Here is a 20,903-nt window from a genome sequence, read left to right on the forward strand (position 1 = left end):
CGAAATACCATATAGGATCGCATGGCACCAAATGCGATATTTCATTGTACAAGCACCCATGCCATGAGATATGATGGGTGCTTACAATGAGATGTCTGCATAGTATGTGATATGATGGGTGCTTACAATTGTAAGCACCTGCACCTACGCCATTGTTTAGTATCAAATTCAGTATCCACACCACTCCGAAGCATGGTGTGCGGTGGCGGATCGCGTCCTTCGACCTTTTCATACCCCCCACTATCAACGTCGGCGTGGAGTTGATTTTAGATAGTGTGCCGAGCGCAGCGATCCACTGATCCCGAAGCTTACAATTGTAAGCACACATCACATCACATACTATGCACCCATCACATCTCATTGTAAGCACTCATCACATCTCATGGCATGGGTGCTTGTACAATGAAATATTGCATCGAACACATCGCATGTTAAAATGTACCATGAGATGCGATTTCACTATGTTTGCAAATGTAAGAAATCTGGGTGCCCTGCTAGGAAACAAGTACCAAAATATGACCAAACATATGCCCAATAAATGATCTGTACATATCTGCACACCGCAAATAAGATAAGGACACCAGGATACTAGGATACATAGACCTGCAAATATGAATGGAGAATACGACAAATTTACAAAGCTGACATTTTCCCCATTCATATTTTCCAATGTTGTAGCCATTCATTTCAATTGGTATTATACGCCCGCCAAATACATATGAAATGGCAGCATTGCACGGATCAGTCAGATCCGTGCAATGCTGCCCTGTGTAAAAAAAAATACTAGAAATAATAAGATAAAACTGGCATGGGGTCCCCCTGCCCGTCAATAACCAGCCCCGGGCTAATTGAACCGCTCCTGGTTTTAGAAATTCAGGGGGAGAAAAAAGTGGGGTCCCCCTGTATTTCTAGAACCAGCAGTAGACTCATGGGACGGTCCTGGTTCCCAAAATACGGGGGACAAAGTGAATAGGTGTCCCCCGTATTTTGAAACCAGCACTGGACCCAAACTGCCAGCAGGCTAATGCCACAGCCGGGGGAGACTCTTTATACATAGTCCCCCAGCCAAAGCAGTAACTCGTAGCTGGTCAGCCCTGGCAGGGACCCTGGGGGAGTGGGGACCTCCCTAATCAAAGGGTCCCCCCAGGCAACCCTCTGCCCAGGCTGAAGCCTGGAGCTGTCCCTGGTGCCCCTGGGCGGTGAGCACTGGGCTGATTTTTTTTTGTGTAATATTAGAATGATAAAATATTGGGTAAACTGTGGAGCTACAAGTCCCAGCAAGCCTCCCCAGCATGCAAGGATAAAATATTGGGTAAACTGTGGAGCTACAAGTCCCAGCAAGCCTCCCCCAGGACATGCAAGTAGTTCCACAGCTTAACCAATAGTTAAATAACACACAGACGCATTAGAAAAATTTAACTTTAATTCGTACTACTATCACTCATACATACTCACCTATAGCTTCCAACGTAGGCCCGTCCTCTTCTCCAGTAGAATCCATATATGTACCTGTAGAAATAAATTATATTACCCAACCAATCCGGCGTAGATTGAGTCCACTCCTGTCCTTGTATGCATACAGGGGTTAAAAAAACAAACCTGTAACCATGACGAACTGGAGAATTCAAATTTTAACATAGGCGTCTTTTAGACATAGACATCTATTTAACGTAGGCAACCATGATGGGAACTGCTCATAGACGTCCAGAGTAAACTTTAACATGGGATTTCTATGGAGCCACGAAAAGCCAAACAGCCACGGATCACCTCTGGAGCTCGTAGCTGATTGGCTGGGGTAGGACCCTGTGTCTACAAACAAATTGGAACAGCGCTGTGCAAAATAATGTATTTATTAAAAATCGTAGCTGGCTAACACACAGGAAAGATATTGGTGAGGACACCCTGAAAAGACCGCAGGTACTTGTGTATTTTGGCGGCGCCCCCGATCTCCATCGCGCAATGTTTTAATCGCATCGCATGCCATGCACCCGATGGCATGCGACACGATTTTTGCCCCCTATGCGATGAAAGATTGTATAAGCACCCTAATGGGTGCATACAATGTTAAATGCACCCCCACACCACCCCCCCACTATAAACGTGAACCCGAAGCGTGGCGAGGGCAGTGGTACGCGTCCTCCGACCTTTACATACCCCCACTATCCACGTCGGCGTGGAGTTGAGAATAGAAAGTGTGGCGAGCGCAGCAAGGGGACGCGGATACCTTCACAGGTATCGGAGTCCCCTCGCGGCCTTCACAGGTATCCGCGTCCTCCCGCAGGGCTCGCTGCGCTCGCCACGCTTCGGGCTCGGTGGCTCGCTGCGCTCGCCACACTTTCTATTCTCAACTCCACGCCAACGTGGATAGTGGGGGGTATGAAAAGGTCGGTGGACGCGTACCGCCGCCCCTCGCGGGCTCGCCACGCTTCGGGTTCACGTTTATAGTGGGGGGGTGGCGTGGGGGTGCATTTAACATTGTAAGCACCCATTAGGGTGCTTATACAATGTTTAATCGCATCGCATTGTATGCCATATACAATGTCATACAATTTTAAAATTGTATGGCATTGTACAATGTCGCGCGATATCGCGTCGCATCGCATGCCTTATGGTATGCGATGCGATGGGCGCCGACAAAATACACAAGTACCAGACCGCATAAATACGGACTGCACCAGCGATCAGGGCACCCACCAGGTACTGGAAGCCGGAGCCCCCCCAATGTTTGTATGAGCTCTAATCAAGCCTAAAAAATACCACTAATATGTGCACATAGAGTGGGGGACTTACAAATAACATACTAACCCGTTGAAGCTGATGTTTTATCAAAGAAAAGCATGCATACTAACCTCCCTAATAGGAGCTGTTGAATTTGCTTGAGTATTCACTCAATTTTATGTACCGTATGTTTGTCTTGTCTGTGTTGTTGGCCATACTGTATGTTTAAATAATTTTTAATAAATACATTATTTTGCTCAGCACTGTTCCAATTTGTTTGTTGTTGCTTGTTTCTATATACAAGTAGTCTGGTAATTCCCCTTCTGGGAAACAGCTGCAGTGCAGAATAAAATACCAATCGGCGCTCAAAAGTTTTTTCCAGTATTGGTTGTGCTTTTTTTTAAAGCAGCAATCACTTACACTGCAAAACCAGATTGATTTTGCCATGTAATTTGTTGCTGCTTTAAAAAACATGGGAAAACTCTCCCAAAATATCTCACTTTCTGAAACTCTCACCCTATTAAATTTGGCCCCCTGTGTCTGATGTCACCGGCAAATCCCCCAGTTCGGGGGAGGAGCCGCAAATGTAAACCTACACTTGGGCTTCTCCAGTTCGTTGTGGTTACAGGGTAGCGGTTTTATTTTTTTAGCCCCTGGATGCCTACATGAACAAAAGAGGATGCAATCTAAGCTGGATTTGGCAGAATAATTTTCTTCCACAGGTATACTTATGGATTCTGCTGGAGAAGCGGTCAGGCCTATGTTGGAACCTATAGGTGAGTTTTTATGAGTCATTGTAGTATGAATTAAAGTTTTATTTTTCTAATGTGTTTGTATGTTATTTCACTATTGGTCGGGCCCTTTAATGATCTGCATGCTGGGAAATGTGGTTAAGGGAGGTTTGCCGGGACTTGCAGTTACACAGCTTAACCCAATACCTTATTTTGTAGTATTATACACCAAAAATCAGCCCACTGCCCACCACTCCCAGGGGCACCAGGGACAGCCCTTGGACTGGATGGAGGGACCCATGTATTGGGCAGGTACCCACTCCCCCAGGGTACCTGCCCGGGCTGACCATCCAGGGGTTAATGATTTGGCCGGGGGGGGAACTTGTATAAAAAGTTTCCCCTGGCTGTGGCATTAGCATTTTGTCCCTCGTATTTTGGGAACCTGGACCAGCCCATGAGCCTGGTGCTGGTTCTAGAAATACAGGAGAACCCCACTTTTTTTCCCCACTGAATTTCTAAAACCAGGACCGGTTCAATGATCAAGAACGCCACAATGTTTTTATTTATTTATTCTCTCTCTTTTTTTTTTTCATTTGGAAGCCTGCACAGATCTGACAGATCCATGCAGGCTCAGCCAAACTCGCTGCAAAAAGCTATTTTACTTGTCATTTCTAATTACTATTGATTTAGTATTCCGATTCACCAGTACTAATGATGGTAAGTTTGGCGATCAAATAAAACTCTATGGCTGCATACTGCCGAGTTCTATCAATGGCGTATGCATCCGTATTGGCCAAATACGGCTGACCTGGCCATATAACATACGCCTCCTCAGCCATATTCAGCTGATTGTAAATGAGATGATCAGCGGGACCCGGACATATAGCAGATCGAATGGGTATGAATGAATGCATTCATACCCATTTGATTTTAGTACATTTCCCCCATAAGGCCTTATTCAGATCTGAGCTCAGTACACATTTGTTTGGAAAATGGGCAAAACCATGTGCACTGCAGGTGGGGCAGATGATACATGTATAGAGATAGAGAGAGAAACACTGGCTGCATTATATTTCCACTGCAATTCAGATTTCAGTTTCAGCACACCCCACCCAATTTTAACTCACTTTGCACAGGTTACATCTGCCCCACCTGCAGTGCACATGGTTTTGCCCATTTTCCAAACAAATGTGTACTGAGCTCAGATCTGAATAAGGCCCATAGTGTATTGTGACATTCGATCCATTTGAAGATCCATAATATATTCCCATAACATAACATTTGATGATATTTGTCACTAACAGCATCTTTTCTATTGAGAGCAAAGGCTACCTACTGTACATTAATTGCATTTGAAATTGCAGTAAAACTTTGATGTTTGTAGTATTTGTATTGTACAGATTTTTTCTTTTGATGCCTGCTTTTATGTGTTACAGAAATATGAGCGCCCAGTCTTCCTCTTCCTCACCTGCACGCCCCAAATGCAGAGTGCTTTCTGCCCTCAAGAACGTCTTTGGATTTGACTCTTTCCGATCAGATTTGCAGGAGAATGCAACGCGCACTATAGTTAAAGGTGATCATTCTATCGACTGGACTGACCTATAGTCCAGATCTTGTAATTACTTAATAAATTCTCTGATTAGCAATTGTATTGAATTTATTGATGACATTGATCACTGGGATTAATCACGTACTCTTCTGGGAAATGTCTAATACCGGTTTCAGACTGCATATGCTGGGTCGCACCCGGTATTAGGACACCGGTGCCATCCCCAGAGGGACATAGCATTTGCGGTCTGAAAGCTCCGCGTCCGACTCGGCTTATTGCCGGGTCGGTGACGTCACATGAGGCGACGTCAATAACCCAGGTCTAGAGTGCGGTCTGAAAGCAGTATAAGGGAGATTGCATATTTAGTTATGTTATAGAGAAAAAGAGATTGCAATGCTCTATGTAGCAGCATTAAAAATCACGCCAGATTCTGGAACATTTCATCCTAAACCCTGAAGATTGTTGACTGCTATATCTAACCCACACAGGAAAAATAATTTTTTTTTTCGCTTGCACAATTTGTTGCTAAGCCTAGGCTCAAGCAAGGCAATTCAGTGGGTCCACCAATTTAAAATGTTGAACATTCTTTCCCGGCTTTGTCTCCTGTTTCTATATGGACCCTCATACCTCTCTCTTAATAAATGCCCTTACACAGGATAATTTAGGTATGAGCAGAGGCACACAACAAGGTTACCCTTATTTCCGCTCTTGTATAACCGTTTGAGTGCATTTGTCAAAATAGGTGTGAAAATTGGCAAGCAAACATTTTTATTCATTATAATGACCTATTTAGGTTTACCTTTTATAGCAAATATAATGTTTTTATACACAACATATTTTTTATTTGAATTCATATAACAAATGTGAGTGACGCTGGCATTTTTATCTGATATTTTGCACATCTCTCGCATGGCTGTAGGAACTCATATTTTTCCTCACAGAGATGTTGGTACTCAAAGGGTTAATTGTAAAGAAATCCATTTTCTGTATTCTCCAGAACTGGAATGAAAGTGGGTAACAGAGACCTTTCAGAACCAGCTGTATGCTATTAGGCAGGTACCATCACACTTAGCCAGTTGTTTGCTCCACATTGTAAGTCATTTGAACAATTAAAAGCTGAATTTACACCCGCCAGATATCTTCTGCTGTGCCACGCTCTTGTGGATCAGCTTGGTGGTAATCCTGTATGCTTTTCCGACTCTCCTCTACAGGCTCTTATGTGTAAACTGGGCCTCACTTTATGCTTTTCTTCAGCTATTTGTTTTGTGAGAGGGTCCAGCCTCTCTTAGCGCAAAATAGGTTTGGTTGTGATATCTAATGCGGATAAGCTTTCAATAAGTGTGAAGAATGCCACTAAATTAATAAGATACTGGCAAGTCCACTATTTATATATTAAACAGAGTGTAGTTCTCATTGACTAGACTAACTGTAGTCGATTGTTTCTGTTCACTTCTTATATCTCAAATGTTCCTCTTTGCACCTTTTATTGGGTTGGCTAGGACTGCATAATTTCTGGGAGCTAGATATGGTATACTGTATGCTTCACAGTGGTTGATACCTTTACCTTGTTCACTAGATTTTGTATTGTTGGTCTTACTATGGACAAAACCACACTAAAGATATATTTTGAATTTAATCATCTTAGCAAGAGTGGTGATCGCTAGACATTGGATTCCTCCTGAAGTCCTGTGTCTTTGCAGTAGGATGGGTCTTGTTACTAATATCATGAAAAATGAATGTACAGAAGTAAAGAGTCTACATATAATTTAAAATAGCCACATTGGTCTTGCGCAGGGCTGGGCAATTGCGGCCCTCCAGATGTTGAGGAACTACACATCCCAGCATGCCTTGCATCAGTTTCAGCATGGCCACATAGCAAAACTAATGCAAAGCATCTTGGGATGTGTAGTTCCTCAACATCTGGAGGGCCGCAATTGCCTTGCTGTAGTCTTGCGTTATGGTCCTATTCAAATATAGAGAAATCTTGTCAATATATTCATCAGGTCCTTGTTTACATGTGTTTTCTACCCATTTTACAAGTGGTATGTTCAGGGCTATTTTTCAGCAGGCTCCAGCAGGAACTGAGGCCCTTATTCTAGTTCACTCTTTCTGTCAAAATATTTCTTAGATGGACAACACCATGAGCACTGCAGGTGAGGCAGGTGTAAAACTCCACCCAAATCTAATTATCTCTGCACAAGTAACACCTGCCTCACCTGCAGTGCACATGGTTTTGTCCATCTAAGAAATATTTTGTCAGAAAGAGTGAACTAGAATAAGGGCCTCAGTTCCTGCTGGAGCCTACTGAAAAATAGCCCTGGGTATGTTATATCTGTACAATCATTTTTAGGTTCTGTAATGTTACCCGTATCTTCTGAAATCTATGTAGTGGGAAAAAAAGTGCAATTAAGACAATTGTATATAAAAATAAGACAACTTATGGAAAACCCTTGTCCCATATAGCTGATTTGTTTTCCTGCTTCTTCATACTGATACACATGGGGGGATTCTGGGTAATTTCTACTACATATTGAAACTGAATGGATCTCATAGCTAATTTTTGTTGATACAGCTAAACTTGGTTTAAATGCTTTCTTCTATCAATTTTTTTGGTGTATGCAAATATAGCCCAAGTCTTGTTTGTGCGGTGCTAAATGATTGCAGCTTGAAGCAACATTGGTGACAGTGACTTCACTAACTCAATTTGTGATTGATAGTCATGAAAGACTTATGTCATTCTCAAAATATTATTTTAGCCCACAAAATGTTTACAGTGCGAGCTTCTAAAGAAACCGTTATAACTTTCAAATTAAAGACACAAAAGCGACACTAAAAGCAGAATTTCAGCAAAAACTACATTTTTAATATTGGTTGGGAAATCACAAAATCACTTCCAGTGTACACTGATGATTCCAATGGTTTTCCAATTTATTGGGAAACTGGTGACATTTTCCACACATGGCAGGTCCAGCCATACAAATCAAATAGATTGGACCCCCAGTCCTGCCTGTGTGTATGCTGCTTTTATTATAATTTTTCCCTCTTAATTCATTACTGATCCAGCTGTTATTTTCTCCCTAGGTGACAGAGATGTGTTTGTGTGCATGCCAACTGGAGCTGGCAAATCCCTCTGTTTTCAGCTCCCAGCCGTCCTTGCAGTTGGAATCACTATTGTTATCTCACCCTTGATAGCTCTGATTCAGGTAACACATCTGAAATGAAAAATATGTGCCATATCCTATTTCATGTATGATGCAAAAAACAAAAAGCCACATTACATAATACTATAAGAGTATACTATATAACAGTATAGTAGATAATCATTAACCTGAACCCAGGAATTCTAGGCAGAGACATTTAAATAGATGTCCGATTTTTAAGTTGTTTAGTATGAGATGGGGTGAAAGGTCAACCAAATCTAAATTACAATTAGTCTTTTACAATGTATGCATTTGGCAGCTGTTCAGACACAGCTGAAATGCAGCTTAAATCATTTGATTGGTTTGGGAAGAATTAGTGGTTATATACTGCTTTACATGTGTACAGTTATACTATGGACACCTACTATGGACACTGTTAAAATGCTTAAAGCTGCAGTTACTGTGTCTATACTAGTGCCAGCATAGCACTGAATGGCAAATAGTTTATAATCCACTGTCACTTATCTATCCAGCAGAATCAGTTCAAACTGGTCACTTAATGTTTTCATCAGTCAAAACAGGCGTCTGGCTCCTTCTTCATGGCTGACACTTGTATGCATATGCGGCCTTCTTTGATCTCTGTATCCATTCATAAAGACTTCTTTGTGACAAAAAAACACTTTCCCCGTACTGAGCGCAAAGTTCTTAATATAAATACTGGCAACAGACACACCCTGAGACAAATTAGAAAAATAAACTAATCACTGCACACTGCTCTTCCATTTTTTTTCTTGCACTGCAGTCACAAATGAACTGGTGTAACATGTTCAAAACTACACAGCAGTGACTGGGCAGGAAGCGACCTAGTACAGAAAGTGGTGATAAGACATTGTGGCCAACAGACGTTTTCTATAACTGGAGTAGCAATAATTCTTGACTAGCCCTATGTGTTTACTATGTCTGTGATAGTAATTATGAAAGGCCTAATATTGCAGGCTGACCCCTCCAATCTGTTTCCACATATACAGGATCAAGTAGATCACCTTGTAGCTCTGAAGATCAAAGCCTGCTCTCTGAACTCCAAGCTGCCAGCCGCTGAACAAAAGAAAATCCGTCAGGACCTGGAGAGCGAGAACCCCAAGATCAAGCTTCTGTACATAACCCCTGAAATGGCTGCTGCCTCATCTTTCCAGCCTATTCTGAATATGCTGCTTTCCCGTGGTCTCCTATCCTACCTCATCATAGATGAAGCTCATTGTGTTTCCGAGTGGGGGCATGATTTTCGCCCCGATTACCAGCGCTTGGGTGCACTCCGATCCCGCTTGGCACAAATACCGTGTATTGGCCTCACTGCCACTGCCACCAAACAAGTGCAAGATAATATTATAGCTTCACTGAAACTAAAGCAGCCTGTTGCAATGTTCAAAACGCCCTGTTTTCGTGTGAACCTGTTCTATGACATACAGATAAAAGAAATACTGCCAGATCCCTATAAGAATCTGAAGGACTTCTGTCTAAAAGCCTTAGGAGAGAAGAAACCATCAGGGGTAGGTAGATAGAAAGTTACAACTGAACAGCAAAGGGGATTGACTTGCAGTTTAGGAATTATAGGTTTGGTGTTACAGTTTACGGCTTTCATTTCAGAATATTTCAGAGGATGTATTAATAAAAAATATCTGTAGTGTAGATAGAAATGTACGGTCTGCACAATATTTATCTTTTAAATGGAAAAATTGGGTACACTATACTACACAGTGCTAGGTTACACAAAGGGATAATCACACGCATATAACACTTAGGGTGATATCCAATTAATGGATTTGCCCAGGGCTATCCAATTAGCCTTGATAACCCGTCATCGCGGATTATGCTTTGAATGCCTCTGGCACCCGAAGCATAATCCCTGATAAACACACTACGGATCTATGATATCACGTGGGTCTTGGAAGTTAAAGCCGAACCTTTTTTGCAAGAAAAAAAATTAACTCTAATTGGAAAGTCCAATAATGACCTTTGGTCATGTATCGTGTTATCGGCCTGCTTTTTTTTTTTTGGGGGGGGGGGGAAGCATTAGAGCTAATTGGAGAAATGCCTAAAGCTGGCCATACATCAGAAAGATCGATCTTAAGATCGATTGCACTCATGATTGTGTACAATTTCCCTTGAAATCCCCAGCAGTCCTTGGTGGTTTTTGGACACACAATCTACACACAATCCATCATACAATCAGTCATACAATCCATCTGCTGCATGATTTTGTACACAAGATGTGCACACAATCTGCATACAATCCATCATACAATCAGTCATACAATCCATCTGCTGATTGATTGTATGATTTGTGTACACAAGATGTGCACACAATCTGCATGCAATCCATCTTACAATCAATTGAGATTGTATGATTGGGTACAATATCTTTCTGATGTATGGCCACCTTTAGGCAACAGTAGGACTAATAGGGGTACAGCTGCTTTGCACGGCTTTTATATAGTGTTAAACCTTAAATTAATGGGAACTATTATATATATATATATATATATGATAGATAGATATCATTTTGAACAAATTGTTGCTAAGGTCCTTGTCATTGTAGGCGCAGTTCAGCTGGGTCACTATGCTGACATATTTTGCAGTACATTGCTTGACTGTCAAAAATAGAGGGACTAATGTATTTTAACTTTACTGATTCTCTCTAATCTATATTTAAATATATGATAGCATGTACATACAGAAAGCACTTGTAGTATATAGCCACGTAATACTTTATGGAAAATTGTTATGTATGTGATCTGACGTCACTGCGCATTGCTGTTGCGCAGGGTTTCTCAGGCTGTGGAATAGTTTACTGCCGAACCAGAGATACTTGTGAAGAGGTAGCAATTCAGTTGTCTCAGCGAGGTGTTCCTTCCAAAGCTTATCATGCTGGTGAGTGGTGCTGGTGGCGGCTTATATACTATTCTATTTAATTAGTTATTGTGCCACTAAAAATGTTAAATATGTGTTTGCCAATCAGGGTTAAGAGCACCGGACCGAGTGTCTATTCAAAATGAGTGGATGGAGGAATCTGTTCCGGTCATTGTGGCTACCATCAGCTTTGGAATGGGGGTGGATAAAGCTAATGTAAGGTGTGTAAATGCATTGTATTCTACTTTGCTCTTTCTTTTTTTGCTAGTAGGGGGCTGGAATATATCCAATTAGTATCAAATGCTAATTGTGTGGAGTTTGTGTAGCCCCATGCGTGCAAGGGTTTCCTCTGGGGATTCTGGTTTCCTCCCACAATCCAAAAATATACTGGTAGTTTAATTTGCTCCCAACAAGATCTACCCTGGCGTGACTGTGTGTGTGTGTGTGCGTGTGGTAGGGAACATATAGAATTTAAGATCCAATGGGGCAGGCACTGAATAACCAAATATTCTATGTAAAAGCTTGGTATAAAATGTGTGTACTTTATAAAAAACTGTTAATAAGTAAATCCATGCAGAAAAAGTTTTAAACCATTCTGTAAGAAAATAAACAATATAGAGTTGTTCTCTGGCCTTTAAAGACCTGCTTTCATGTGACGTGTGACATGTGCGAGATGGGTGACTTTTTTGGCCCTCTGTGAAAACAAGAAAAGGGTTGGTGAGACTAAAATCCATGAAGCCATTCCTAGGTTAATTACTTTGGTTACCAGACCTGTTCCCAAACATAGAACAGCACAAGCCATCATATTGATGCTTTCTGGCCTTGTCTGTGCAGCTGTGTCAGGAGGCTAGCTTGCATTCGGTACATGCGGTCATCGTTTTGCAGATACATTTTGGTAATAAAACGTGCCACTTTTGGACTTGTAGTGACCTGTATCGTCAGGTTTTGGTTATTTCCAATGTTTTTGATGTAATTTTTTGACTCACAGCTGCCATTATGTGTTATTATTTATTGTATGCTGCCTTTTGTGTCTGGCAAACTGTTGTTGTTTTTTTATTCATTGTTGTTATTATATGCATTTATTATTTTCTGTACAGATTGTAGTGTTGTCTTTATGAAGAATTTATATGCCTGGCAGGTTTGTAGCTCACTGGAACATCGCCAAGTCGATGGCTGGGTATTACCAAGAGTCAGGGAGAGCAGGACGCGATGGCAAGCAGTCCTTTTGTCGTTTATACTATTCCAGGACTGATCGGGACCAAGTCAGTTTTCTGATAAAGAAAGACATCACAAAAGCACAGGTACGTTTTTGGAGCAGAGTTTGTGGTCAGCAACAGCTCTTTTGTGAGATGGATCTTTTTGTATCGTTAATACTTCTCAAAAGATCATTTTAGAATTGAAAGGTACAACAAAATATGCTGTTGCTAGATAAATAATTTTTGATAATATTATACTATGAGGCAACAAACGTTTTATTGTATTAATTTTTTTAATTGTATTAAATTAATTGTATTCGTTTTTTTAATTTATTTTTCTTCCTACTTTGGAATGGTTGCATACTTGTGTTTTCCTTTGTTAAGTCTCCATGTGTTACCTGGGGGGTCATTTTGTGTTTTTGCAAACAGCATTTGCTGAGTAAATTTGCATTATGTAAAGGAAGCTTTTTTGCAGGCAAAAATTACTCAGTATTGTACATTACTGCAGATGACATTGCTAAATAAACATAAGCCCTAGTATAAAAACACGTACTTATTCAGTTTAGTTTATGTAACCATTAAGATCATCTAATGACATCTGAGGCGATTTTATTAATTGAGCGCCATATTGCCAGGGTTTGGGGCCTACTGACAAGTTAACACTGGAATTGGGCTCTCTTCAATCAGATCACAGTGTTCATTTAAACTTTTATGTAGCCCATTATTAGTTTGCAATGGTTTTCTCCGGGGTGTTTTCCAGCGGTGCTTCACTGCTGGGACACACCTAGGATTGGATGCAACACATCACGGGTGTTAAAAAGCAAACGTGATGTGCCACTGATGGGTCTGATCCGATAAATTTGATGTGCAGCCCGCCCGGCCTCCCCACTCCGATCCGATGCGTACAAGACCGCACATCGGGTCAGTGGGGATGTCAGACACATCCAACTAGGGCTGACCGATCCATCGAAATCGGCCTAAATCGGATAAGTGTACAGACACCTTTAAAGTGCCCATAAACGGTACAACTGCCGGGTGCGATGAGATGTGCGCTCCCGCACACATCCCATTGCAAAGCTCCAAAAGAATGTGTACAAAGTTGCATTGCATCTCATTACATTGCAAAATGGATGCAATACATTCTAGTCCAAAGTGCATACAATTGTACCATGTATGGGCACCTGGAGGTTCCATTTATGGTAGAGAGGATGTCCCTGGTGCTGCTTTATAACTCTTGCTGCCCATACACTTGTGCGATTACATTCGATGCGATCTCGGGTTCGATTTCCCTTGAAGCTCAGCATTCGATAAATCGCATGAAAAAAAGCATTTTAGTGCATTCGATTTTGCATTCGATTATGCGACTTATCGAATGCACTGTTCGATAAAAAAAAATTGGTGGGATAGCATGATCGAATGCGTAAAAAAAACACCAGATAATCGAACAGATCTTGAAAAATTTAAATAGAGGGAGTGCCTATCTGGGAGGATATATAAACAGGCAGCCATTTTAACTCCCTGCACTCCTGTTTGCTTTGTGACTAGAGAGGTTTGGTTTATACCTGCTGCTCGTTCCACATTGCTAGCTACTGTGCACTGCTTTGTTCTGCCTGGCATTACAAAGTGCTTCTATCCTGCTTTGTCTTGAGATGGATTCTGCAAGATTTCAAGCTCTCATGAGCTACGCTGTGCTGAAGATCAGGGGGGGACAGGGAGAGGGTCCGGCAAAGGAGAAGAGAGAGATCATGCTGGACAAGGGCCTGGTTACTGCAAAGGCCTGATCGCTCCTACATGCCCCTCCTGGCTCATATCCACGAAAGTAATCCTGAGGACTTCAGAAACTTTCTGCGGATGGATGACGACACCTTCCAGGAATTGCTGGGTCTGGTGACCCCCTATATTAAGAAGCGAGAGACCAGATGGAGGGTTCCAATCTCGCCTCAGAAGAGGCTCTTGGCTACCCTGCGGTTCCTGGTGACTGGGCAGTCCTTCGATGACCTGAAATATGGGACACTTATCTCTGCGCATGCTTTGGGACACATCATCCCTGAAACCTACAAGGCCATCATCAAGGTTTTACAGTACAAGTATTGTAAGGTAAGAAAATCCCACCACACATGGCTTGCCATTTTAGCAAAAAGTTTTATTGAAAAACTGAATGTGAACTTTTTTTTTTTTTAGCTTTAAAACAACACTTTTTTAAATATATGCACAACATGGCTGAGAAGCCCAAACGTGAAAACACGACAGCACTTTATATCTTTAACAGGTTATATGTCATTAAGTAGCATAAAACTATCGCAATGTACATAAAGTGCAACATCAATTCTAAATACCAACAGATGTGGTACAGCCTGCGGCACTGGCGTTGATTGATTTCGCTTTCAGGGGTGCACTGCACACATGCAGTTTGGGTCAGGAAGATGGTTCTCCGCTACCATCTACCTTCCCCAAGCTGCATGAGTGCATTGTCCACCTGCAAGCGATGTCACTCAAATGTCTGAGCTGCAGAATGCAATGTCTGAGTTGCAGAATGTACCACATCTGCTGGAAAATATTATAAAGTAACATGTTAAATATACGGCGAAAGTGGACCAATTTTTTGAAACTTCTCAAAAATATAATGTGTACATTATGGTGCTGTGGAATCAATTTAAATCAACCAACATTAAATAGACTTGGCTCCTCCACCTCATCCTGATCTGCCAACATAGATGTGTATATTGCTGAGGAGACAGTTAATGTGTGGTTGGTTCGGGGTGGGTAGCTGGTTTGGGGGGGAAATTGGATTTGAGGAAAAGACTGCAGAGAGGTGGAGTGGTGGGTAGATGGGGGTGGGTGATGGCAGAAACGGGTAGGGTGGTTGATTTGAGGAGGCAGTTGGTAAGTGGAGGCCGTTGATTGGGCATAACCCAAATGGTACATGGGCTGTTGATGAGGATGGGTACCGGAGGAAGGGTAGGTGGCGGTGGTGTAAGTGAAAGGGACAGGTGGAGCAGGTGCTTGGGGGGTGGAAAATTGAGGTTCCATTGTGGTGTCACTTGGCCTGTGAGTGTCTTGTACAAAACCTCGTTCATCAAGTGCTGCTACTCTAGTTGCTACTGCGGTGTGAGTTTGCGCATGGTTTTCACTACGTACGATGCATCAAATTCTTCGTTTTTATGGAGCAGGTGAGACCGTGCCTCCTGTAGTAGCGGGTCTTCGGCAAATTTGCTTCTGCGAGGCTTCCTCCTGGTAGCCTTTTGCGGTGGCGATGTTGTCTCCTCAACAGATAGCTTGTTCAAGTCAGGGGTATGACCAAGGTCTTCAGGTTAATTAAATTGATCTTGACTGTAGTGGAAAAAACAAAAATGTAATTTAAAACATGTTTTTCTTTGTTTTACAGTTCCCTACAACCGCTGAGGAATTTGACAGGCGCTGGAATTTCCCAAACTGCGGCAGGGCCATAGATGGGAAACATGTGCGGATCACCGAACCCACCACCAGCGGCTGGGACTACTTTAATTACAAAGGCTACTTCAGCATTGTTCTCATGGTGGTGGTTAACGCCAACTATGAATTTATTTTCTCTGGATGCGGGGAAAAATGGCCGATGCTCAGGTCCCTAAGGAATACCCACTTTTACGATCGGCTGACCACCAAGTCCATTCACCTGCCGCTCCTGAGCAAACAAAGAATGGCCTGGGATTTGTGTTTGTGGCAGATGAGGCCTTCGCACTGCACGAACACATACTGAAGCCCTACTCACGGAGTCCTGAACCACGAGAGGCACATATTCAATTACCATGTTTCTAGGGCCCGCAAGGTTGTGGAGAATGCATTTGGCATCCTCCGCAACCGGTTAAGGATCTTCCATCGACCCATCAACATGCGGCTGGACAAAATAAACTATGCAGTAACAGCATGCTGTCTACTGCACAACATGCTCTGACGCAAGGCAAGCAACAGAAGGCCAATACTCCCAGCAGGACCCGAAGACCCGAACCAGCCACCGGAGCTAGCACAGATTTCCTCTGTGTCGGCTCCTGTACTTTCATTACATGGCTCTGCTAGGGCCAAACAGGTCCGGGAAAGCTACAATGCTTATTTCAATGGGGAGGGAACTGTGGCATGGCAGGAGGAATCTATCAGATAATAAAAACAACAATATCAACTTACCCCACTCTCCTCATCCGCATCCTGACTTCCCTCCTCGGACTCTGCCTTCACTACGAGTGACTCCCTTGGTGGCCGCTTCTCCAAAAGGAAGTTGAGCGCCTTGTAGTACCACAGCTGCGGAACGTACACCTTGTCTGCACCTGCCCCCGACCTCTTGGACTCCTCGATCTTCCGGTTTTCTTTTACAAACTTTTTTTTTTGCGCACCCATGTCACAGAGGCAGAAAAGTATGTGGGCTTGGAGTACTCCACCAGGCGATTGTAGGCAGCCTTCCGCTTCTGTTTATTGCTGTAGTCAGGGGAAGACTTCAGCCATAAACACTCCTCCTCGCGATAAAGGCTGATAAAGCCAAACAGGAAGTCCTGCATTTCATACGACATCTGCAGAATGAAAAATAAAAAACTGATGTAAATATTGTTGATAAATAAAGTTATAGTTAAAGTTAATATAGTTGCATTTATTATGCTTTGATATTTAAAGTTTGTATAATAGTTGGTGTTGTAAAATAAAGTTTTGTTTTGGAGTTAAAATTTGTGAGGTGTTTATGATAATACATTAACGTTGCGGAGTGCTGCAACAAATGGTGTGCACATGGTCAGTGGTGCAGTATAAAACAGTGTGCACATGGGCCTGCTGCAGCATAATGGTGGTCAGTGGGGCAGTATAAAACAGTGCACATCGTCCTGATGCAGTATAATGCTGGCAAGTGGGACAGTATAATGCTGGCAATTGGGGCAGTATAATGGTGGGCAGTATAATGGTGCACACATGGGCCTGCACGGTCAGCAACTTGCAGTGGTGCAGCATTAAAGTAATGGTGTGCAGTGTTGTTTACAAAGTATTAAAAACATTGCGTCGGATGGTGCACATTTTGTGCATTCAATCTTTTGATTTCTCGTCCAAATGAGGTTGAAATCGAAGGATTGTATACAATATCTCACAAGTGTATGGGCAGCATTTGGGAAGGTCACTTGGAGTCAAATGGTTTTGATGGCCATGAAAGATTCCTGTATCAGTATCCAGGTCACTTGAATGGGATGGTAACTGAATACCCACAGTCGGAACGTGGACACTCTAAATTCCGTAATCATTCAAGGAAATTGTATAGTAAATGATGAATATTTGCAGGATAATGCTTACTTGTCTGTATGCTCTAAATGTATGACATTTTGTTGAAGTTCTAAGGATAGTTTTTGAAAATACCATTTAGTGACTATATTATGTTACCTAGTGAGACATAACTTTTGCATTGTTTTCTTTAAAAATTAGTTTTTATTTAATAGATTAAATATTATATGTCAAATTGCAAAAATACGATCAGAAACAGATTTCAAATGTCATCAAGAAATAATTTATAGACACTCAGCCTTGACTTTGACTGTCAGAAGGGTCAAAGGATTTGGTAACTGAATCCATTTTGGCTTGACCGCATGGGTTTGGGACTGGAGCTGGAAGCAGCTTGGGAGGAATTCTTTAAATCCAATACACCAGGGGCATCGGCAACGGCACTATGGGATGCATTTAAAGCTTTTAACCGGGGTATCCTTATAAAAAGGATTTCTGGATTAAAATCCTCTTACAGGAAACAAAAGGTGGATCTAGAACAGACCTTCATCACAGCTGAGCTTAAATACTTATCTGACCATCTTGATGCCTCAAAGATTGTTTGGCTCAAAAAGATTGTTTGGAAGATAAAGCAAAATTTAAAATGTTGTTTGCTTCACATTCTGTTTATGCTACGGGGGACAGGCTGGGAAGCTTTATGGCCCATCTAGCCAGGCGCGACCGCACTAACAATACGGTAGTTGAATTAAAGCATCCTGACGGGTTTACCTTCACTTGCACCCCAGATATAGCAGATGCATTTATGGCCTTCTATGAGCGCCTATAGAAGTCTGAAATGATATGCAGTAATGAGGAATTGCAGGAGTACATTTATAATATTCCTTTCCCTTCCATTTCGGATGCTGCCTGCCAGCTCCTAGAATCTCCCCTGTCTCTGGAAGAAGGGGGTAATGCCATTAGATCATTTCCTGCTAGAAAGGCAACAGGGGAAGATGGTATCCCATTAGAACTGTACAAGAAACATTTAGACTTTTTTGCACCCTGTCTACTTACCCTTTTTACACAGTTGCTTGAGCAAGGTACTTGCTTGAGCATCATCTATGAGGCATTGATTGTTCTTATCCCTAAACCAGGGAAGGATCGCACAATGCCAGAATCGTATCGACCGATTTCATTGTTGTCTACAGATATTAAAATCCTCGCTAAGGTCCTTGCCATCAGGCTAAATCAGGTAATCACCCAAATTATTCACCCAGATCAAACTGAGTTCATGCCACATAAATCTACTTCCATAAATTTGCGTAGATTGTTTACCCATTTTCAGTTGCCCCATGAGGACTGCCTCTCCTCGGTCATAGTTTCTTTACATGCCGCTAAGGCGTTTGATTCTGTGGAGTGGGGGTTTCTGCTAATTCACCTGCTTTTGACGGAAAGACAGCCAAAACTGAAGGTTTTGGCTGTCTTTCCATCATTCTCAATCCAGCATAACAAGATGCCGGATTGAGCCAGGGAGGACGGCGCCGTGCTGTGGCAGCATTGTCCTCCTGTACGCTTCAGCCCACACCCTCACGCCACTGCCCGCACCCTCCCACCGACATACCTGCCGCCGAGCCGGGTGAGAGCAGCTCACCCGGCTCCATCCACGCTCCCCGGTTCCCGCTGCCTCACGCTATCTCCTGCTGCCACGCTCACCCAGTCCGAGTGCTGGCCGGGTGAGTGTCAATCATCAGCCAAATCCGACATCCGGATTTGGAAGCTGAATTGAATAATGGATGCCGGAACCATTCCGGCGAAAGAATGTCGGAATGGATCCGGCATCAATTGAATATACTCGTAAGTACTTGGCAGTATGGTCCAAATGGCTGGATTCCCCTTACACAATACCCAGTGTCTAGTTGTTCCCACACCTCTTATGAGCCATGGAGCCTGCGGCTGACCACCATCCTTCGTGGATGCACATATACTACTATGTTTCACGGTATTTTGCACATAAATTTCTTTTTTCGTGTACTGTACCATAGATGCCTTGATGATTATACATGATATAAATGAGATGAGCTATTATTTGATACGGTCTTATTTTATTTTTTCTTGTTTGTTAGTTGCCAAATAATTTATATGCTATAAAAATTAATAAAAACTTATTGCATAAAAAAAAAAATATATAATTGATGCATTGTTTAGAACAGCGTCTATGTTTCCCTAGCCATAAAATATCCAGTGCAATATTCTGTGCTTATCGGTACCTTGTGCATGAATGTTGTCTGTGCTAATCTTTCAATGTGTGTTCTGTTCCAGGCAAAGAGAGGAGACACCAAAGCATCAGACAGAGCTGCTATGGCTGGATTTGAGGCAATGGTGAGCTTCTGTGAGGAGATGGGGTAAGTGATTGTTATTGTTTTTTACACATATATCCATGAACACTCTTTCTTTACTTTTGATTATAATAAAAATTTGCTTTTGGAATAATTGTAAGTGGCATCAGTCAAATGCAAAGCGAATAGTGTCCTTGCATAGACGGCCAAGGGAGAGTTTCTAAAGTATTAGCATTTCAATTATGAGTTAACTTCTAAATCATTCACAAATATGTATTCAAACAGGTAAAATGACTATTATTATATCAGCTTAGTACATGTTTTTGTTCTCTGCTCAATACTTCAAAATGGGGCGCTAATTGTTGTGTATGTCGGTTATTACGGACAAGAAGTCTGCTATTTCTAGGAATATATCTGCTCATTATCACAAACTTAATGCAAAATATTTCAAAAAGCCCATGGCTTTTACATAATGTATATTAGCAGCTTGTATATTCATATGTTTGCTTGTATAGTCTATTTAGGATTCCTTTTACAATACCAATAACCGGTACAAGTACATTATTCATTGTTTAGGAGCAGATAGTGTTCTAGATGGCAGTATCTTAGGTTGTAGTTTGAAACAGCGATTTGATATATGACGTTTCTGAGGTAAATGAGGGCTTAATGTGAAGGAGTGGATGCTGAGTAAGAACTACAATAGAAAGGATGTGTCATTGGGCTATTCAATTAGACATGCTAATCGATCGCCGGGGGATATCCTTTTAGTCCCAGTAGCCCGCATTTATCAGGGATTATGCTCCACCTGCCTCAGGGACATAAAGCAAAATCTCCAATGATCAGCCCTTAGAGATCTGTTTGTTTTACACAATAACACATGGTCTGCAGCTTATCCCAGATCCCATGTGCAATCACTCAACAAGAAGTTATTTTTGCTGCCCAAAAAAGCAGGCTATAATTGGATAGCATGATAATGACCATGTGGCTAAAATCGCAGTAATAGCTTGGTATTTCTTGCCAAAAAAGCAGCACAGGTTATTGTATCCCCCTCCCTCATTTGTAGGGATATAGATCGTATAGAATGGTGATAATGCTGTATGTATTGTCTTAATTGCATACAGTGA

The 20,903-nt window shown here is 42.1% G+C and overlaps 2 protein-coding genes across 9 annotated transcripts in view; both read left to right on the forward strand.

Annotated features, from left to right (window-relative positions):
• The window catches only part of RECQL5 (RecQ like helicase 5), a 108,300-nt gene that overhangs the window by 15,772 nt on the left and 71,625 nt on the right, over positions 1–20,903 (forward strand). For 7 of the 8 annotated variants that reach the window (XM_083148002.1, XM_083148003.1, XM_083148007.1 and 4 more), the window contains 7 exons: positions 4,886–5,022; positions 8,080–8,201; positions 9,167–9,685; positions 10,961–11,066; positions 11,155–11,266; positions 12,184–12,346; positions 19,763–19,845. In XM_083148002.1, coding sequence (XP_083004128.1) covers positions 4,890–5,022; positions 8,080–8,201; positions 9,167–9,685; positions 10,961–11,066; positions 11,155–11,266; positions 12,184–12,346; positions 19,763–19,845 — 1,238 coding nt within the window. In that variant the 5' untranslated portion in view covers positions 4,886–4,889. Of the gene's footprint in view, positions 1–4,885; positions 5,023–8,079; positions 8,202–9,166; positions 9,686–10,960; positions 11,067–11,154; positions 11,267–12,183; positions 12,347–19,762; positions 19,850–20,903 lie in introns of those variants that run through there. The other variant, XM_083148010.1, reaches the window with a different exon arrangement.
• On the forward strand, positions 12,375–16,823 carry LOC146008574 (uncharacterized). Its single transcript, XM_083148013.1, has 2 exons — positions 12,375–14,338; positions 15,627–16,823. The coding sequence occupies exons 1-2, from the start codon at positions 14,033–14,035 to the stop codon at positions 15,975–15,977; spliced, it is 657 nt and encodes a 218-aa protein (XP_083004139.1). The 5' UTR covers positions 12,375–14,032; the 3' UTR covers positions 15,978–16,823.

This window comes from Crinia signifera, chromosome 6 (genome assembly GCF_055691185.1).
Source record: "Crinia signifera chromosome 6, ASM5569118v1, whole genome shotgun sequence".
NCBI classification, from domain to species: Eukaryota; Metazoa; Chordata; class Amphibia; order Anura; family Myobatrachidae; genus Crinia; species Crinia signifera.

Excerpts from the sequence above, each read along its gene's own strand:
- LOC146008574 (XM_083148013.1), top strand. The coding sequence starts at position 14,033 with ATGCCCCTCCTGGCTCATATCCACGAAAGTAATCCTGAGGACTTCAGA. Across the intron at positions 14,339-15,626 it reads TACAGTACAAGTATTGTAAG|TTCCCTACAACCGCTGAGGA; the intron begins GTAAGAAAATCC and ends TTTGTTTTACAG.